Source organism: Rhamphochromis longiceps, linkage group LG7 (assembly GCF_057381845.1).
Source record: "Rhamphochromis longiceps isolate RC_006_pf linkage group LG7, R_longiceps_female_GT1.1, whole genome shotgun sequence".
NCBI classification, from domain to species: Eukaryota; Metazoa; Chordata; class Actinopteri; order Cichliformes; family Cichlidae; genus Rhamphochromis; species Rhamphochromis longiceps.
In genome coordinates this window covers 31,274,965-31,293,257 of record NC_140563.1, presented here as the reverse complement: position 1 = coordinate 31,293,257, position 18,293 = coordinate 31,274,965, and the positions used below count along the sequence as shown (strand labels likewise).

General features: G+C 39.2%; 1 protein-coding gene across 1 annotated transcript; it reads right to left on the bottom strand.

Moving 5' to 3' along the window:
• Positions 1-8,907: 8,907 nt before the first annotated feature.
• Positions 8,908-17,933, bottom strand: LOC146665627 (leukemia inhibitory factor receptor-like). The gene is made up of 14 exons (XM_085413351.1): positions 17,725-17,933; positions 17,483-17,609; positions 15,903-16,048; positions 15,676-15,821; positions 15,423-15,576; positions 15,272-15,333; positions 14,777-14,999; positions 13,959-14,138; positions 13,777-13,878; positions 13,539-13,697; positions 12,787-12,915; positions 12,592-12,685; positions 12,440-12,497; positions 8,908-9,935 (listed from the first exon to the last, which is right to left on the bottom strand). Exons 1-14 carry the CDS (start codon positions 17,876-17,878, stop codon positions 9,444-9,446), a joined length of 2,226 nt encoding a protein of 741 aa, XP_085269477.1. The 5' UTR covers positions 17,879-17,933; the 3' UTR covers positions 8,908-9,443.
• Between the last annotated feature and the right edge of the window lie 360 nt (positions 17,934-18,293).

Genomic DNA, 18,293 nt, shown 5'->3' with positions numbered 1-18,293 from the left:
CTTTTTGGTACATAAGAGACCCAAATTGTACAAGTCACAGATGTTTGTGCTTTATTTGATTCATGAATTCAGTTTGATGATTAATGATCCACAGTGTGGTGGCTTACAGGTACGCCTGATCCCGGGAGGAAATCAAACAAACTGAACATGGAAGCAGCTAAAAGTCGCTTTTATTAATAAAAATTACGTCGCTTGGTTAACTTTAGGCATTGAGGACTTGGTTATTCTGATTCAGTAAATTGATGCCTTCTTGCTTTTCCTACACACAATTTGCACGTATGACATAAAACTACACAAATAATACACAACAAATTTGTGCTCACTGTCCTGAAGAATCTGTATAATTAGTTTCTGTGAAAAACAAAACTTTACTTTTTTGTGGACTGTAAGACTGGACTGTAATTACACATCCTTCTAACAACTGTGCAAAGAGTCTTTTTTATCTGTTACTCATAACTCAGGCTTAGATATATCACACCCACTGATCGACCGGACCAGTCCCACAACTAAAAAGCAAATATTCACAAAAAAAGTCATGAAAAGTAAACTATTGGTTTGTGTTTATGGATTTAAATTGTCAGGTTTCAGTGTAAGTCAACGGGACTGACTCATCCAGAAAGTTGTATATTTTAAAGCGTGTCACAAAGTGTCAGAGTGTCGTTGATGGTTAATTTATTTTTCTTACAGTTAAGTGGAAAAGTGAAAAACCTTAAGCTTTATTTTAACAGTTACTGAAAGATGTTTCAATGATCAGTAGTTCATGCAACAGTAAAAAGTGTGACAGCCAACCCCGGTCCATCCTATATTTATATATATCCCTGCAGGGAATGTGTCGTAACGGCAGCCGTGAAAACAGATTCTTAAGGGAACTGGGAACAGTTACATTTTACAGTTACATAAGAAAGTTGTTTTTAGTGTCTACAAAGTAACTGATTTTAAATTAATAACTTAGTAAAGAAGAATTCAAATGATTTGTGAAAATCTGTCAAATTTTAGAACCAAAACTGGGTCTGTGGTGTGAGCAGCAAAATGATTCCAACCTCCAAATAAGCGTTTTTCACCAGTTAAAAGAGGAAAATATTTATTTTGTGTATGTGGCTATAAACAAGTGCATACATGATTGTGGTCAGGTTGAAAAAAATATGCCAAATACAGAGCAATACAAAAGTGGCCCAGACCAATAAAACCAGAGCATAAAGCTTGTAAAAAAACAAAACAAAACAAAAACTATATATGTTTAGACAGCCTATAAAAACATACAAGAATATTCTCATTTTGCGTTTTAAGAAAATCAAGTGCCATTTTACAGTATGTCTCCATGTTTGACAATTTGTTGTTCCACTTTCAGTGAATCTAATAAGTAAAAAAAAACTTATTGTGTTTGGTTTTTCTGTAATTTTCTGACTCTTCGTTGGGCCTGTTGTAGCCTCAGTTTTAGCCAGTTTATGTTACCTCTTCACAGGTGATTCAGTTTCCGTTCTGCAGACTTTGGAGGACGTACATAATTATAACTTTTGTGTATATCAGTTAAGCTATGTGTTTATCTGTGTTTACTTAACTTTTCTTCTTATGCCTCTATAACATCTTTCACCTTTCTGTCATTCAACTAAAAGTTAATTTAACTGAAGAAAGTAAGCAAGTCTGCAAACACCATTTTAAAGAGTGAGAGTGCTTTGAGGTGTTCATATCCTCTTTAATTTATTTTTAATACTTTTATGCTGCTGTATCTTCTTCCATGAAGGTTTAAATATAATTTTAAAGAATTCTCCACACTGCCGGAAACATCAGTCTGATGTAAAAGCACCAAATTACCTTGAAGTCGAGCGAGGTTACAGTACAGTGGATCAGACCTCTCTGACATCAGTGGGAACAGATGCATTAATCAACAGACAGATTTAATTAAAAATACTATTAAATAATAGATGATAGATGAGTAATGATATGAGATCTGATCATGTTGTGATTTGAAACTGTTTCTGTTGATAAGTAAACATGATTGAGCCTCACTGTATTCAGCCAACAGCCTAAAGACAAGCTGACAAATAACCACAGTGTGTGTGTGTGTGTGTGTGTGTGTGTGTGTGTGTGTGTGTGTGTGTGTGTGTGTGTGTGTGTGTGTGTGTGTGTGTGTGTGTGTGAGGACAGATCAGTGTGTTTTACTTGGCAACCAAAGTAATTACTGTTCTTACCGTAGGTGGAGCAGCCAACACACACATACAAAATGTTCAATGCCTGTTCAGAAGATGATGAACTGAGTCTTCCTTCAGCTCAGAGAAGCGTGCTGGAGACCACAACACAAGCATATTTAGATATCTGTAAAAAATAATTGTGAAAAAAGTATTTGCCCCCAGCCTGATTTCTTAGTTTTCTTGTTATTTTAACCAACCTCTTTCAGTGCACCATAGGGCAGCTGTGGCTACAATGTAGCTTACCATCACCAGTGTGTGAATGTGTGTGTGAATGACTGAATGTAGTGTAAAGCGCTTTGGAGTCCTTAGGGACTAAGTAAAGCGCTATACAAATACAGGCCATTTACCATTTAACCTGGCCCTGTGCGAAAGTCTTTACCCTCTTTGTAAAATCACTTTTTAGAAAGCTGAGTTCAAGTTCATTAGCCACACCTATTACTGCGAGACGTGTTGAGCCAAGGAATCACTTAAACAGAACCTGTCTGACAAAGTGAAGCAGGTTAAAAGATATCAAAAAGTAACATGACAGTTTCATTCTACTGTCTAGAAACATCAAAGCCACTCTGGTCAGTCTGGAAAGTGTTACGAAGCAGTTTCTCAGGTTTGGGACTCCATTGAACCATGGTGAGAGCCATCATCTACACATGGAGAAAACCTGGAACAGTGATGAGCCTTCCCTTCTAGGAGCCTACCAACATAATACAAGAGAGCACCAGTGACTCATCCAGGAGGCCACAGGAGAACGCACAACAGCATCGAAAGAACTACTGACCTCACCTGTCTCAGATAAGTTCATGAGTCACCAATAAGACCGGGCAAAAATGGCCTCCATGGGAGAGTTTAAAGAGAAAGCCACTGCACTGCTGTCCAGAAAGAACACAGAGGCTCGTCTCACGTTTGCATCTTGATGATCCCCAAAACTTCTGGGAAAATACTCTGTGGTCTGACGAGACGAAAGCTGAACGACTGAAAGATTGTCAACGACAATCTTTCCTAGCACATTAGAGAGGCCCCTTCACTGTCCACTTTTAAAACACGTCTTAAAACCCATTTTTACTCTTTGGCTTATGACACAGTCTGACCCTGATTTTATTGTTTTAATCTAATGTGCTGATTTTATTGTTTTAAATGTTTTGTTTTTTTGTTTTGTTTTTATATATATATATATATTTTACCTATCTTATATTATTATTATTACTATTTTTCTCATTTTTTTAACATGCTCAATGTATCATGTTTGGCATGTCAAGTGTACAGCACTTTGTGTTCAGCTGGTGGCTGATCTGAAAGCGCTATATAAATAAATTGCTTGCTTGCTTGTCTGCTTGATAGATTTGACTGCAGTGACAGAGACTAAAGCTAAAGACACTCCTTGTTTATTTTTATGCCAACATTATCGTTTTACTTTTTTTAAAAACATCTAGCAAGGCCTCCCAGCTTCAGAGTGATTTAGGAAAATTTTCACAACTTAACAAGCAGAGAAGGGATCTAAACTTTTACCTCCAAGATGAGCTGTGGTTTCTATATATGACAGGCTCTCTAACTCTACACATGGCAGACTGAGGCACGACTGAACGTGCAGTAAATCTAGAAGGATGCAGATCATTTGACTTGCCTATGGGGTATTTAAAAGATGTTGCAGTTACTCCCGGGAGCATCTGCTGGTCACGTAGTGATCAAAACCCTCACCAAAGTCGAGCTGTTACACTAAAAACAGGAAAAATTGTCCGCAGAGTGAAACAGATTTCCCTCAGAGGACAGTTGGCTGTTCAGGTCGAGTTCACTGGAATGCAACGAGGGGGAGAAAAAAAAACTCTGAAACATCTGAAAGCGATCAGCGAACATGACATCATCTGAGCAAACAGGCGTGATGACATCATACAGTGCAGGAGATCAGAGAGGAGACTGTAGGAGACGAGGGGGGAAAAGAGGAGGCTGGAAGGGTTAACTCCTCATATTTGAAATGACGTTGACTGTGAAACATCCAAAACAGAGAGTCCGTTTAATCCGCACATGTTTCAAATACAAAAACATAACAAGTACATAAAAGCTCCAGGCTTCATTACTGTATGGAACAATGAGTGGAAAGATCTGCGTGGGGGACCTTTCAGCACTAACCATGGTGGCCAAAAGTTTATGGGTTCAAAAGTAACTGGACATGATCCAGTGGAGAAAAGAGCTGAGCTCACTGGTGGATTACACATGACTGAGAGACTTGGACTGAGATGGAGGTGACAGCACAAGTGATGATAATGAGCCTCAAACACACAATACAAACAGTAACGTGTGTTAGTGTAAGCTGCAGCCACCAGGAATGACAAATGAAGGCAGTGTGGAAAAAACTGCTGTTCCTCCAACGTCCACTAGAGGCAGGCTCTAAAAGTGAGTCAGTCCCATTTAAAATTCTAATTGACTGTGTGCACGTTAGCATATGCTACTTCCGGTGCGGAAACTCCTGTGGGGAGCTTTGTTTCCGGCGCCTGGTTTATGGTCCAAAACAAGTTAAGCAAATGAATGAATCAAGCGGCAATTTACATTTCTATAGATGTCTTGGGCATTTACCCAATATATCTGTAAATGATGTTCATCGACTTGTCGATATTTTTTCCCCGCGCCTCAGAGCAAAAGAGAAAATGGATTCAAATGTTATATTTCTCAGCTGTCCCTCGTTTATCGCGGGTGTTATGTTTTAAAAATAACCAGCGATGGGTGAAATCAAGTAGCCAATTTTATTTTTTGACGGTGCAAAACGTTTCGTGGACATCGTGGACATACAGTACTGCACTTCAGAGTCACACTGCTAGCGATCGATGCAGCGATTCTGTACTGTACAGGAGAGACGTCACGGAGGAGGTCGTCTGCAGCAATCAGGACGCAGGACACAATGTGACGTAAAAAAAAATAAGCATGCAAACTTGCACTAAAAAATCCGAAACAGCGAGGTGAAAGGTGAACCGCGTTATAGCGAGGGACCGCTGTAATTTTTAAGGTAAGTCACAACATACCCTTCGTACATACTAATGTATAGAAACCCTTACCAGCAATCATTCATTTTTTGTGTGGCTTTTTTCACGGTTTGTTAACATGCTGTGTAGGTGTGTACTTGACTAGCTGATCTCGACATAATGGGGGAAACATCTGGTTTGACTATTCTTCACCTGTAGTTTGAATGCTGAACATTTGCCTGTTTAAATCATAAGACCAGTCACTATACAGAGATGTGCTTCTGAATGTGGACGATGTGTCTTCTGCTGCAGTGATGCAGTTCTGCTTGTGTTGAGTGATGTAAACAACTGATCGATCTAAACTCTTTAAACGTCAAAATTGATCATTAGATTTTTTATGACACAACAGTGGTGAGTGTTCCCACCTTCTGCTCTTTGTAACTTAACGCGATCTTTCCGTTTTCGAGTTTTGGACATGATTTTGGAGTATATGTTCGCAGTAGCGATTGACCGCAAAGTAAAGCTACCGGAAATGTACAACCCCACATCCGGTCTCAAACCAGGAAGTTAGCGTTTTCTCGTGCACAGGGTCAATTTCATAGCCAAAATAAACACGTTTACAGAGAAAGGTTTGGCTATCTACAGACAGTTTGATCCTTCATAACTACATGTGGGGAATTTTTACTTAACATAGTTGTTTGAAAAATTAAAATGTGGACTTAGCTGCTAGCTATTTCGCGTGTTCTAATTCCTGGAGATAAAATACTGCTGTTTTGTCAAATCATAAATAAAATGAATTGCTCTCAATTTAAAAATGTTTCAGTTTTTGTTGTTTTTTTATTTTTGAAAAAACCATAATCTTCATCTAAACCAGGGGTGTGAAAATCATTTTACATCCTGGGCCACATACAGACCTGTTTCCTCTTCATGTGGCAAACCACTAAAACTGCTGCTTAAAGATTTATGAAAAACACACGCCCAGTTAAAGTACATAAAGCAGTTTAAGAACACATCAAACACTGCTGAGTTTTTCTACCATATAAAAAATGTTGCTGCAGTAAATCAAAGAAACCTGTTTGTGAAGCTCACCCTAAGAACAGACTGTGGGGACTGATTCTGTTCTAGAGTCAACCTCATGTGGACGATACAGGAACTGCATGTGTTTCTCCAGTGTTTGATTTCTCATCTTGGTCAGAAATCACATGTATCCTCGCTGACTTGTTTTTGTTAGGTTTTTTTTTCTGTCATTCCAGGAGGGCTGAGGACATGTAGGAGCACAAAAAGAAGGTTGAACTGTTTTTCTGTTTTTATCCATCAAATCCTTTTGTTATGCACAGTAAGTACAGCCAAGCAATTTGAGATTTCAGTGAGTTTTTTTTTTTTTTTTCAACTAACAAGTCATCTGAAATGTGAAAGAGTGCCTGACTAAACTGCTGAACTTAAAGCGATTCATGCCTCTGGCTGTTACTAAAGCATGTAGCTCATTTAAACAAAAGAATCTGTACATGCAGAAAGAGTAGAAGTACCTCAGAAATACAGCTAAGTGCAATTGCTGTGTAAATGTATACATTGCACCAGGGCCGGCCCGTGGCATAGGCCGTATAGGCAAATGCTAAGGGCGCCGTCCATCAGGGGGCGCCACGCCAGTGCCACAAATGTTGAAAAGAAAAAAAAAAAAGTTAGTACTATTATTTCTAAATACAAAAAATAATCCCACGTTAATTAAAATGCAAAGTAAAGCTTATTTAATAGAAATATTATTTGTTACAACATTACACTACACTGCTGATGTAGGGGGCGCCACCTAAAATCTTGCCTAGGGCGCCAGATTGGTTAGGGCCGTTTCTGCATTGCACTCCTAATGTGCGACAGTTCTGGTTGAAACAAACTACAATAAAAATAAAATACATTTAGAGTGTATATGATACATATATTCTGAAATCTCTTGGTAAGTAAGGTACAAAAAAAAGAAGCTTAAGTTTGTTCTCTTGGTCTCATGCAATAGTCTTGATATACTCCCACATTGTCTTGTACCCATAGATTGGTGTATGCTTTTCGTCTGAATGTAATATAATTCCTTCCCTTCATAAACAGTCGGAAATGTAGGTGTCCTGCAGAACTAGTCAAAATGTGCAAAAATACTTCAAACTGTGGAACAAGGAATAAAATGGAACAAAAATGTAGCGCTTTCTCACATGAAGAGGGACACTTAGCCCCCCAAGTGAGAGCGCACCCTCATCACTAATGCTGCACTGGCTCCCTCTAGTGTTCATTACTCATTAAGACAACATCAGTGCAGGAGGTCACATGTTTTTCATGGCGCTTCACTGTCAGTTTGAGCTGTTTCTTTACAACTTTTCAAGTTTCATTGGTTTACAGCATTGAATCAAAGGTTATTTCAGGGTTTTTATGAAAACAAATCAACAGAAGAGACCTCTCAGCAGCTACATGAAAGAAAGATGCTTAGTGGAGAGCAAAGCTCTCAGTCATCACTAGTGATGGGAGTGTTTATGTGTTTGGTCACATGACTGCATCACATGACATGACTTCGCTGTCCACACTGCGATGCGGAAGCACCGTCTTCAAATGTATGCGTTTTCGAGAGCGTTATGAAAATACTGTGTTTTCCTTTGGGGAAAACACCGTGTCAGTGTGGACGGGAGGCCAAAATGGAGAACAAACGATGCATTTTCAAACAAAAACACATTAGTGTGGACGTAGCCTCAGTCAGAGATGGCGAAAGATGGTGATATTCATGGTAAGTGTAAGTGTTAGGTCTGAGCTTGCAGGCCCCGCTGGTTCAGAGACTTATCACCCGTGAACAAAGCAAGACAAACAGAGTTCAACCGGTTTTTAACTTGCACGCAAGGGAAGCCTGGTTGGAATCAGGCCCTTGGAGCTGAAAGTTCCTCCACCTGTTCCCAGCCAACCCCAAAGAACCAGTATTCCCTGCAGCCTTTATTCAGTGAACACACAAGCACCACCCATATGGCCATAAAAGGTTAAAACACTGCGTGTGCGACACGTGCGAGCACGTGTGTCTCTGTGTGTGACTTCCTGGTTACAACCGTTTTAACAACATCCCTGGTCATAAAAAGGGTCATCTCCCGCCACCCCTGTATACGGTTTAACCCCTTTAACGGTCCACCATATACAGGCGAGCTCCTAAACGGCAGGGAGTGAACATCCCTTACTAGATAAGAAAACCAGAACCTTCAGATGGAATGTGCCTGCAGTTAAACTCTTTAGCTATAACCTTCCCCACAACCCTACATGTGGGGGAGGAGAACAGAAGAATATCTAAACATGCAGTTTAAGGCAAGGTGTAAGGAGTGTAAAATCTTTCACAATCAGCTGTTTATCTTGTTGAAATCAGTCTGATAGAAACACAACGAGCAGCAGCACAGCTCAGCTAATCCCACTCTGTAACTCTGTACATAAAATCTATTGGAGCTTGTGATGTAGATTATTTTGGTTCTTTTTTGAGTCTTTGAGTCGATACACCTACTGAATCTCATGTTACCCCTGAATGTGATCACTTCTCTTTTAGGTGTGAGGGAAAGTTACCATTTAAAAAAAAATCATTTGCTTGAGTTTACTACATGCATTAGAATAAGTTTAAATAAAGTTTGCATTTCCTTTTATTAATATGTTTTTATTGTTATACAGTATTAAAATGACACAAGGTTCAGTAAACTTGACAACAAAACCAAACAAAAAAAACCTCCAACTGGTAGAAATGTTCTCTGAAGCGACGTTTTACTTCTGATTTTGCACATAAACAAGTTGAAGAATTGTTGTTAATATGGACCTTTTACCGCTTGGCAACATATATGTGCTGATTTGGCCTTCAAAGAGGTACACATGCTTACCATGAAGTCCACTAATTAACCTTAGGGAGAACTTGTAGGAGTTTTACTGTTCTGCTGTTTCTGAGAACATTCGTTTCTTTCTTTCTTTTGCGTTCTTAAAATATGTGGTAAAGGTGGCTCACAATTACCGGAAAGCATGAAGCCAAACTCACTATTAGAAAGCTTGTTTATGACTATAATTATCACTTCTATAGAGATTCATACATGCATGATATATAGTAATCATACCCAGCATCCACCAGGTTAGGGCTGGGCAGTGAGTCTGAGACTTTATTGAAAGGAAACATCTTTTACACTTAAAATTATGCCTGTTTAGTGTGTGACTAAAGCAAAACCCAACCCTAACCCTAGTTGACTCAATGATGAACTGGTGGATGATGGATGAACTATACAGCAGTTAACGATGCCTGAAGTACTCACATAAGTTTTAAATGTGTTCACACATGCAGCAGCTGCTTGGATGTCTTCTGTGGCAACAAAATGTACGTGAACGAATATGAAAGAGGACTGTCTGGTACGTCCTCAGGATGAGTTGCGGTAAAGGTCTCTTCAGGGCTCTGAGGCTGGTATTCATGAAAGCTATCAATTATACATATGCCCTGCTGGATCTGAAGATGTGATTGTGACTGCTGGTCCTCACCCTGCACTCTCAGGTTATATGAAGGGTTAGGAAATACATCATTTCCTGGAAAAGACAGAACGCCTGGCTGAGATGTGAGGCCTGTAGTGGGTAAAGTAAGGGGTGGCTGGAGTTTCTTCAGAAGCTTATTGTAGTAACCTTTGGGAGTCTGAGAGAAGGAAAAAGAAGGCATGTAGTCCTGGCCAACAACAGGCTGTGGTGCACTAAAATAATCATGCAGCTCCGGAACATCCCAGACCTCCCTGTAGTGTCTCTGATCAAAGTGAAGATGACGAACGGTATGTTCATCCTGAAAAATAAAGAAAATGACCTCACATTCACAGGAAAGACATCTGGATTATGATAGTGAAACCAATAAATAATTGATTAGTACAATAGAAGGATGTATAGATGTAGCATATTAGTCAGCCAAACACTCCTTGAATGGCTCCAGATGTGAGTCAGTACAAAGCATTTTAATTTGCTTGTTTACACGAAAAGAAATGAATTTTGTGGTATTAAAAGGAGAAAAAAAGACATTTTACTGATGCAAACATTTTAACTTGAGTTAAAGTTGTGTTTGGTACCGGAAACGAATTGGTTAGGTATTGTTAAGTGCCCCGTCAAAGTTATCCTTTAATGCAGTGGTTCCCAAACTTTTTTTTGTTTTACAAGAAAAATGTTCGCCCCCCTTCTCGCACGTGCACGTGCACACGCACACATCCTCCAACCACAAACACCCATATTTTGCTCCATTGCGGTTTATTTCACACTTCAAACATTTAGTAAACAATTAAGCAAATGCAAGTAATCTGCAATAAATCACAGGTAGTAATGAAATAAACTACTAACTCTTTTACGTTACGTCTGCACCTACACGGGTATTTTTGAAAACGCAGCTGTTTCGTCCACACGTAAACAGCGTTTCGAATCACCGAAAACGGAGATTTTTTAAAACTCAATTTTTCCGTTTACATGTGGACGAGGAATACAGAGTTCATCACACAGATAGAGACAAAATAGGGGAGACCGGGGATAGTTGTAACATTTCTGACATTTCTGTCTGTAAATTGAAGCTCTTTTAAGGTAGTGGATTCAAAATGTAATGCAAAGTATTTACATGTCTCTTCTATTAAATAGTGCAGCTATTTTCTCTGCAGCACAATTACTCATTGCATGATATGGTCTCAAACACGAAGAGTGAAATGTTACAATTAACCCCATAGTCTGGGTTAGTTGTAACATATCCTGGGGTAAAATGTAACACAATGAAATAAGGGTACTAACAAAACATTAACATGTAATCTTTGTTTATTCAACACATGAATGCACTTACATCCATTTATGTAGCTCTGTGTGTGTGTGTGACAGAATGCAGAAATCTAGCTTTTGAACATATTCCAACCCCCCAAAAAAGACAAATTATGGAATTTTCTGAAACTGAATATTTCATTAATTTTGGTTGGTCTTCCTTGAGTTTGGCCTCATTGGCTCAGTGGGCATTGTAACCTACAACTCTTGCACCAATTTTGAACATAACAATGAAGCTGAAAAAATGTAGTTGTTCACCAGCATCGCAATTCCATTACTTTTTATCATGGCTTACCTTGGTGTGGTTTGCAGAGTGCTTCAGAAAGATGAGGAAATCTGTTTCTTGCACCCATCCTGACTTATTCCCACTATCAATACTTCCTACTGGTCCATCTCTGACACAGTGGTCTGCATAATGTATGTGTGGGAACACAAACAGTGGAGGAATTGTGTTGCCAATGGCATTACCGCATATACAAATGCGACCAGTGAACCTCTCTCTGCTGATGTCGTTGCCCCAACTTGTTTAATATAAGTTAAAGTAATAGTGTGGTAAGTTGTAACATCTGCATTATTGTTACAACTGACCCAGACTCCTATAGCCATAAACTAGCTAACATTACAGCCAACGGCTAAAACATTAGCACTAAAGACCTACACAGAATATATCCCCATAGACATACAAATAACATAATTTAAGTTTGATGAGTTTAACTGCAAAGCAGATAATGCTATTAAACATTGAAATAAAGTAGAAAAACTTACTTTTTGGCATACAAATTACTTTTTTTCATGTTAAATTGTCTGTGTTTGACGAAATGTGCTGATTTTTCACATGTGATAGCAGAACTGAGTTGGGCATGCACAGGATGAGTCACATCATTTGAAACTTAGCCCTGATTGGAGAAACTGGAAGTGTTACAACTGACCCACGTTATAACTATCCCCGGTCTCCCCTGCTGTTACTGTTAATCTGACTATCTGCAGGTTTTACACGCTTACATATAAACACGCAGTTACTGTCCTTCTATTTAGAAAGGCTGAGGCGTCGGGGTGTGATTATTTTACGTGTAGTTGTTTTTTTAATGTGTAATATTCAACATTGCAATCAATACATTTTTCAAAAAATGCCTCTCTGTGCACAATGGGTTTAAAAACATAAACAACTGTGGGATGCTGTTTGTCCGTGATTTGAAGAGCCCAGTGGTGCTCCTGACGAAGGGGAAACCAATTCTGCAGGGGAGACCTACCTCGTGCAGGTGAAACCAAAGAGCAGACATGCTTCACCATATTTTCTAGTCTTTGGCTTAGAATGAAGTTGGTTTGGAAACATATTCAGCTGTGCTTCATCTCCTGCTTTGTGTTTCTGTGGACGCTAGCCACGCATGCTAGCAGTGTCCAAGCGTTTTGTCTCCCCCCCCCCCCCCCAACGCAATGGCTCTGCGCCCCTCCTAGGGGCGGGCCCCACACTTTGGGAAGGTCTGCTTTAATGTGACAACTTACTGTTAGCCACTCAGTCAGCACTGGCTTCGGGATTGGAGGACAGACTTTGTGCTTGATGCTGTTGGGTTAAAAAATGAATATAAATAAATGGGGGGAAAATGAGAATGAGAAAAAGAGAGAGATTACAATGAAAATAAATGTGCATTGCTTACCATGCCCAGTGTCTATAGCAGATAATTGTGCTGACAGACAGAATAAGAAAAACTGCTCCCAGGGATATCAAGATCAGTATTATCAGTTGATCAGCTGGTGAAAACAATAAATCACATCAAGTAATTCAAAGAAAATGACAAATGTTGACAGTCTTACTAAATAAAATAGTCCATATGGGGAAATAATTAACCTACTCGGGGGATTCAAGGTGACATTGATGGATGAATTACCACAAAGTCCAAATGCTGTTGATGCTGTCACCGTGAAGGTGTACATACTGATGTTCAGGTTCTTTGCAGTGAGGCTGGTGGCTTCAGGATCATCTAAATCAACACAGAGTGACCGCCATTATTACAACATAAATACATGTTTACGATCATCGGGCAACACTGGAGACTTACTTTATTTATCTCAGTTACAAGCTAATCTTTGTGTGTGGAGAAACAAAACCAGGACTTTGTTATCAGTAGTGAAACTTAATAGTGTGATTAAGTGTGTCATCGTCCGAGTGACAATCAATTTGTAAACAACTCGTCGGCAACATGTTCAGGTTACTGTAAAGGGTGCAAAAAAAATGGTGTCTAAGAATTTGGACATTTTTGGGGTGATTAGTGTGTGTCTGCAATCAATTCAAAAATTATTTTTAATGAATTATTGCATTCACAATCATGTTTAGCCTAAATCTACAGGCTGAGACCTCAAAAGGAGGCTTGTTTTGTTTTTAGACTACCACAAGGGGGCATTGTGTCCATTTGTTAAAACTTGTGTTATTAGCCATTTCCTGATGCAAATACTGGAAGAGGAAGGTCATCATATGCCAGGAGGTAAATACTAACAATGAATTAAACTTCAGCTAACAGAGCACCTATGAAAAAGTGCTGATCCTGTGCTTAATGTCCAGACTGAAATCATAGCTGGCCTGAGTGAGTATGCCTTCATACTGTACCTGTGCTCACGTTAAAAACGTTCCCGCTCTTGTCCTGGTAGTAGAGAATATATCCATGGATGGAAGCAGTCTGCTTTTCCAGAGGTATGGGCTCCCAGGATACCTCAACAGCCGAGTCTTCCTGTTTGTATTTGAGTTTAAACAGCTCGACTCCTATTTCTGGAAAGATGTGACATGCATAAAATACACTGCTGATTGAACCATCGCATTTTGTGAGAAATCACTGAATCAGTCTTACTGGTCTCTCTGATGTAGCCCTTTCTTCTCTGTAGTAGCACCGCAGCTCCCTCAGTGCAGGCGTATATGGACAGCAGGTATCTCCGACCATCTTCAAAGTTCTCTGGAACAACAAAAGGAGCTGTGCTGAAACAGATGCAAATATGATCTGCAACAGTTTTGTAGGCAAAGATGAGGACGTACTTGAAAAAACTGTGGTATGAGTTCTGTTGGGAGGCACTTTCATCCACTCGAAGGTGCAATTACCGAAGACTGGACACCAGTCCACTATGTAGCCACAGCTGGCGTTAGGACTATCAGGCCAGGACAGGAAGAAGCTACCATTGCTGCCACTGATCCAGGAGGTCTTCACCTCGGATGTATCTGAAAAATGAGCCTCGTTAAAAAACAGTTTTACCCATGACTCTACATGAAAAATGAACATAGCAACTTTGAGATCATCCATTGTTTTTATGACCTGACTGAAGCAGAGTGTCCCACTCCAAGGACTCTTAGACTCTAAAGCAAGGAGGTGCCCCCTTATGGGCATTAGAAAGAATGCAGTGCAATTTTTAGGGGATTTGGCTTCCCTTTTAAGATGAGGCCAGAATTTCTATACTCTTCATGAATCACTATTTGTAAACTTATAATATATTACATTATTTGAGCAGGGAAATTAATTTGTCAAATTCTGCATTTGTTTTGAAAACCATTTGCTTACAGGCAAATGTACTTTTAAGGCATTTAGCTTCCCTTTGCAGACCAATAAAATGTGCAAAAATGTACATACTCATCATGACTTGGATATATAGAATATAAACACAACAATTACAAATTTGTATACTTATAATAGATATAATCTCAATCATGTGATCATGAAAACTGCTATTCCTTTTCTGCATGAGTTTGGAAAACCTTTTGCTTACAGCCTTCTGCACAGATTAGATAAAATCAAACCTCTTCCCCAAATGGAAATCAAAGTGAGCTTATCTGTAATGTGTGGTGCTCTGTTAGCTTCATACCTAGATTGCTGCGGGGGATGATGATGGTCGATGGTGATGAGCTGCCGTTTATGTTTCTAGCCGTGACAGTGACCATGTACTCCTCACTGGGGTCCAGCGTGAGTGTAAGACTGTGATTGCTTCTGGACACGTTGGTTTGGTTTGACTGATTTTTGTCTTTGGTCTTTGCCCAGGACACTTTGTAGTCAAAGATTTCTCCATGGCTCTGATTGGTCAGTGGCACCTGTGGAGATGTAACATCAAGACCTGAAATGGTAACTGTGTCCTCTGAAACATCACTTTCTAACTGTATAAGTTGTTGCACTGATATTTTAAATACGTTTATTAAAATATATTTTTTTCCCACATAAGTTTATTAATATTTAGTATTGCTTTACAGACTAGCTGTAAGTAAAAGTGTATTTTTTAATTCCACTGGTGACCACTTGAAACTGAGTCAGTTTCCAGACTTAGTGACTTTAAAAAAACACTTTGTAAAAGCCAACTTGGACTCACCTTCCAGGAGATTACAGCCTGGTCTGCCTTCACCTTCATCCACACGTCAAGAGCATCTGGAACTGTGGTGCAACCAGACAAACGACATCTGTTACATTCACACATTTTTAAAGTCTTTTCTCTTAAAAAACAAAAAACAAAAACAACTTACCATCACCCTTCGTGCGGATTTTGACACTATTGCTCCAGTCACCCCATTTCCAGAAATGCTGTGATGTTCCACATCGGACCCTCACGTCATAGTCCCAGTGTGGTATCAAGTCCTTGATGACTGCAGCTGTGAGGCCAACTCCAATGTTTTCAGTCTGGTAAACCTACAAGGACAAGAATTATGTTAGCTGACTTCAGTGAAGACTTTTACTTTGAAAAGCCAATATGTAAACTTTCTTTTTTAATCTACTCACTTTGGTATTAGAGTTTCCATCACTGACATCTACTTGGCATGTGATGTTGAGATTACTGTACTTCTTCACAGTCCAGCTCCATTTCAGACTGATGTTTCTGGGGTTCACAGTTGAAGCTGCCACTTTGTCTGGAGCAACCATGTGCACTAAAACAAGAGATCACAACAATCAGCTGATCTTAAAGATTAAGAATAGCCTTTTCCCCCTCGTTTTTTCCAAAGTTTTACCTCTTTTGGTCAGGTCCACCCTGTCATGGAGCTCGAGCTTTCCCAGAGGATTAGTGACTGTTAAGGTCCAGTTCCTCTCAGCAGCATCCAGCTCCACTTTTTGCGAGCATTTACCCAATTGATGCATTGGTCCAATGTTGCATGGGCTAAAATGTAAAAATATACACTGCTTAAATATTAACAACAACACAGAGGCACAAACATACAAAACAATATAAAATCAGGAATGGGGGAAAACAGTTTTTCACAAGTCTACTTAGCTGAAAGCAGTGCTGTTGTAGACCATTGCTATCAAGTTAAAGTGCCAAAAATTGCACTTTGGCCATTTTTAACACATCAAGTTAACACATCAAGTTAAAGCTACTGTCAGCTATTCCCTTTTCACAAGGGGTTACCAGAGCAGGTACCCCTGTGTTTTGATTTGGAAGACTTTTATACTGGATGCCTTTCATACTGCAACTGAAGAGGAAATTTGTATCTCTTCCTGAAATCAAACCAGTGGCCTTTATACTATTTAAAAAAAATTGGCCTAAAGTTTTCAAAAATGACCCGTGGAACTGAATCTTTGGCTTGTCTTTATTTGTTGATGCATAAATTCATTATTGCTGTTTCAGTTTATTATCATTTTTAAATTACAACTCACATTAAAAATGATTTTATCCAGAGAAGAAAATAAAAGCCTTTTGGGTGCATCTGACCATCATGTTGACTAAGCCTGATATCAAGCCATTTCCAAAATAAGTCAAATTATCTGTTTTATTATTGATTCATCTTCAATCTAAACACCAACTGCGTACTGTAAGTTTGGGGACTCTGCTACAACAACATAAAACATTTTAATAGATGAAGTTAAATATTACAGTCATGTAATGACGTTTGTTGCTTAACTGCGTAACAGGCTTGTCAGATAATTTGAAACAAATCATAGAAATTAAACAAAGTCAAACATGAAAAATGAAAAACCACTAAAGGCAGGTAGGTACCATTCAGATCTACAGATAAGATTAACACAAAAGAGGTTGGCACCTCGAGATTTATCATTTTTACTGTTTCTACTCTTCTGTATGTATGTTACTAACAAGCTGCAAAAATGTTTCAGGAGCAAGGTTATAGCAGCGTGCAGTTATTAAATTATTAATTTTTATTTTAAAGAATCCTGATAGATGTTTGATTCTCTTTGTGACTATTAATCACAGTGAGAATAAGGAAGAAATGCTTTAAAACACACACACACACACACACACACACACACACACACACACACACACACACACACACACACACACACACACACAGTGAAGTCTGGTCAGTTTTAGAAAGACCATTCTCCCACACAGTGAACTTTCCCAGTATGAACTACGGGTAGGTTTTTTTCCCCAGTTTATATTTCAGTGCTTTCAAGGTTTAAATTTGGCAGTGAGCCATGATCTTCCGACCTCTGCTACATTTGAACAGGGGTTCCTAATAAAGTGCCGAGTGAATCAGTGAATCCTTTGAAGTTGTCAGATTACATTTTATTTACTTGTTTATAAGTAAACAAGTAAATTGCTTCCATAGTGAACCCTGTGGTTGTATTATACCTTCCATGAAGCTGGTATTTTCTTCTGACTATGGCAAGTTCCTCCATTTTCCTTCCTATATTCCAAAAACAATCGACAGATTCCAGATCCCGGGTTTCACACTGAAGATCACTGTCACCAGGGGGGTCTAAATTTATGGCAAATACCAAGAAAAAACCATAAGAACCAGCAATCTGTATTTAGAAGATAAATTTAAAAAAACAAAACAAAACCATCATCTCAACCTGCTGCTTCATACTTACAGCCAGCGTGAAAACTGGCTCCACTGATGTCTCCTTTGGTTGTTTCACATATTACATCACTCCAGTTTTCTGATTGTTGTTCCAGGTGGACAGTCAGGGCATGCACATGTTCACTGATCTTTTTTTCCATGCCTTTATACCCATTTACATACATTCTCCTGAAACCTTTTCCTTCTGGCACAATGCAGCAGAATGTGGCTCTGCTGCCTACTTCAAGTATTTTATCCTTTGGGAAAACTGATATTTCTGCTGGGCTTTGCATCCCTGCCAAACAACAACAATGAGGCATAATAAGCACAACTGTAAAATGTGTAAGAATTATGAAAATCTAAATGATTTGAATTCAACAATAACCAGGTAGTGTCTTCTGCATCCATGGGCTTGATTGGTTGTTGTATTGGGACCTGAGCCGGACTGAATGGCGAGCACACTGCGATGGTAAATGGGAAGTCCATTTCCAGGAATGAGTAGATCCTATCTGTGCAGGTGCCACAACAACTTCACCCTACAACATTATCATAAACACATTAGAGCAACAGTTCTTTGTTTGGAGGCTACAGAAGTGAGGA

What these genes read in the sequence shown, in the direction of transcription:
- LOC146665627 (XM_085413351.1), bottom strand. Translation starts at nt 17,878, where the DNA reads ATGTATGTAAATGGGTATAAAGGCATGGAAAAAAAGATCAGTGAACAT. An exon ending in GGGCTACATCAGAGAGACCA is followed by an intron (nt 13,698 to 13,776) that starts GTAAGACTGATT and finishes ACATCTTTCCAG; the next exon opens with AAATAGGAGTCGAGCTGTTT. An exon ending in TGCTATAGACACTGGGCATG is followed by an intron (nt 12,498 to 12,591) that starts GTAAGCAATGCA and finishes TTAACCCAACAG; the next exon opens with CATCAAGCACAAAGTCTGTC.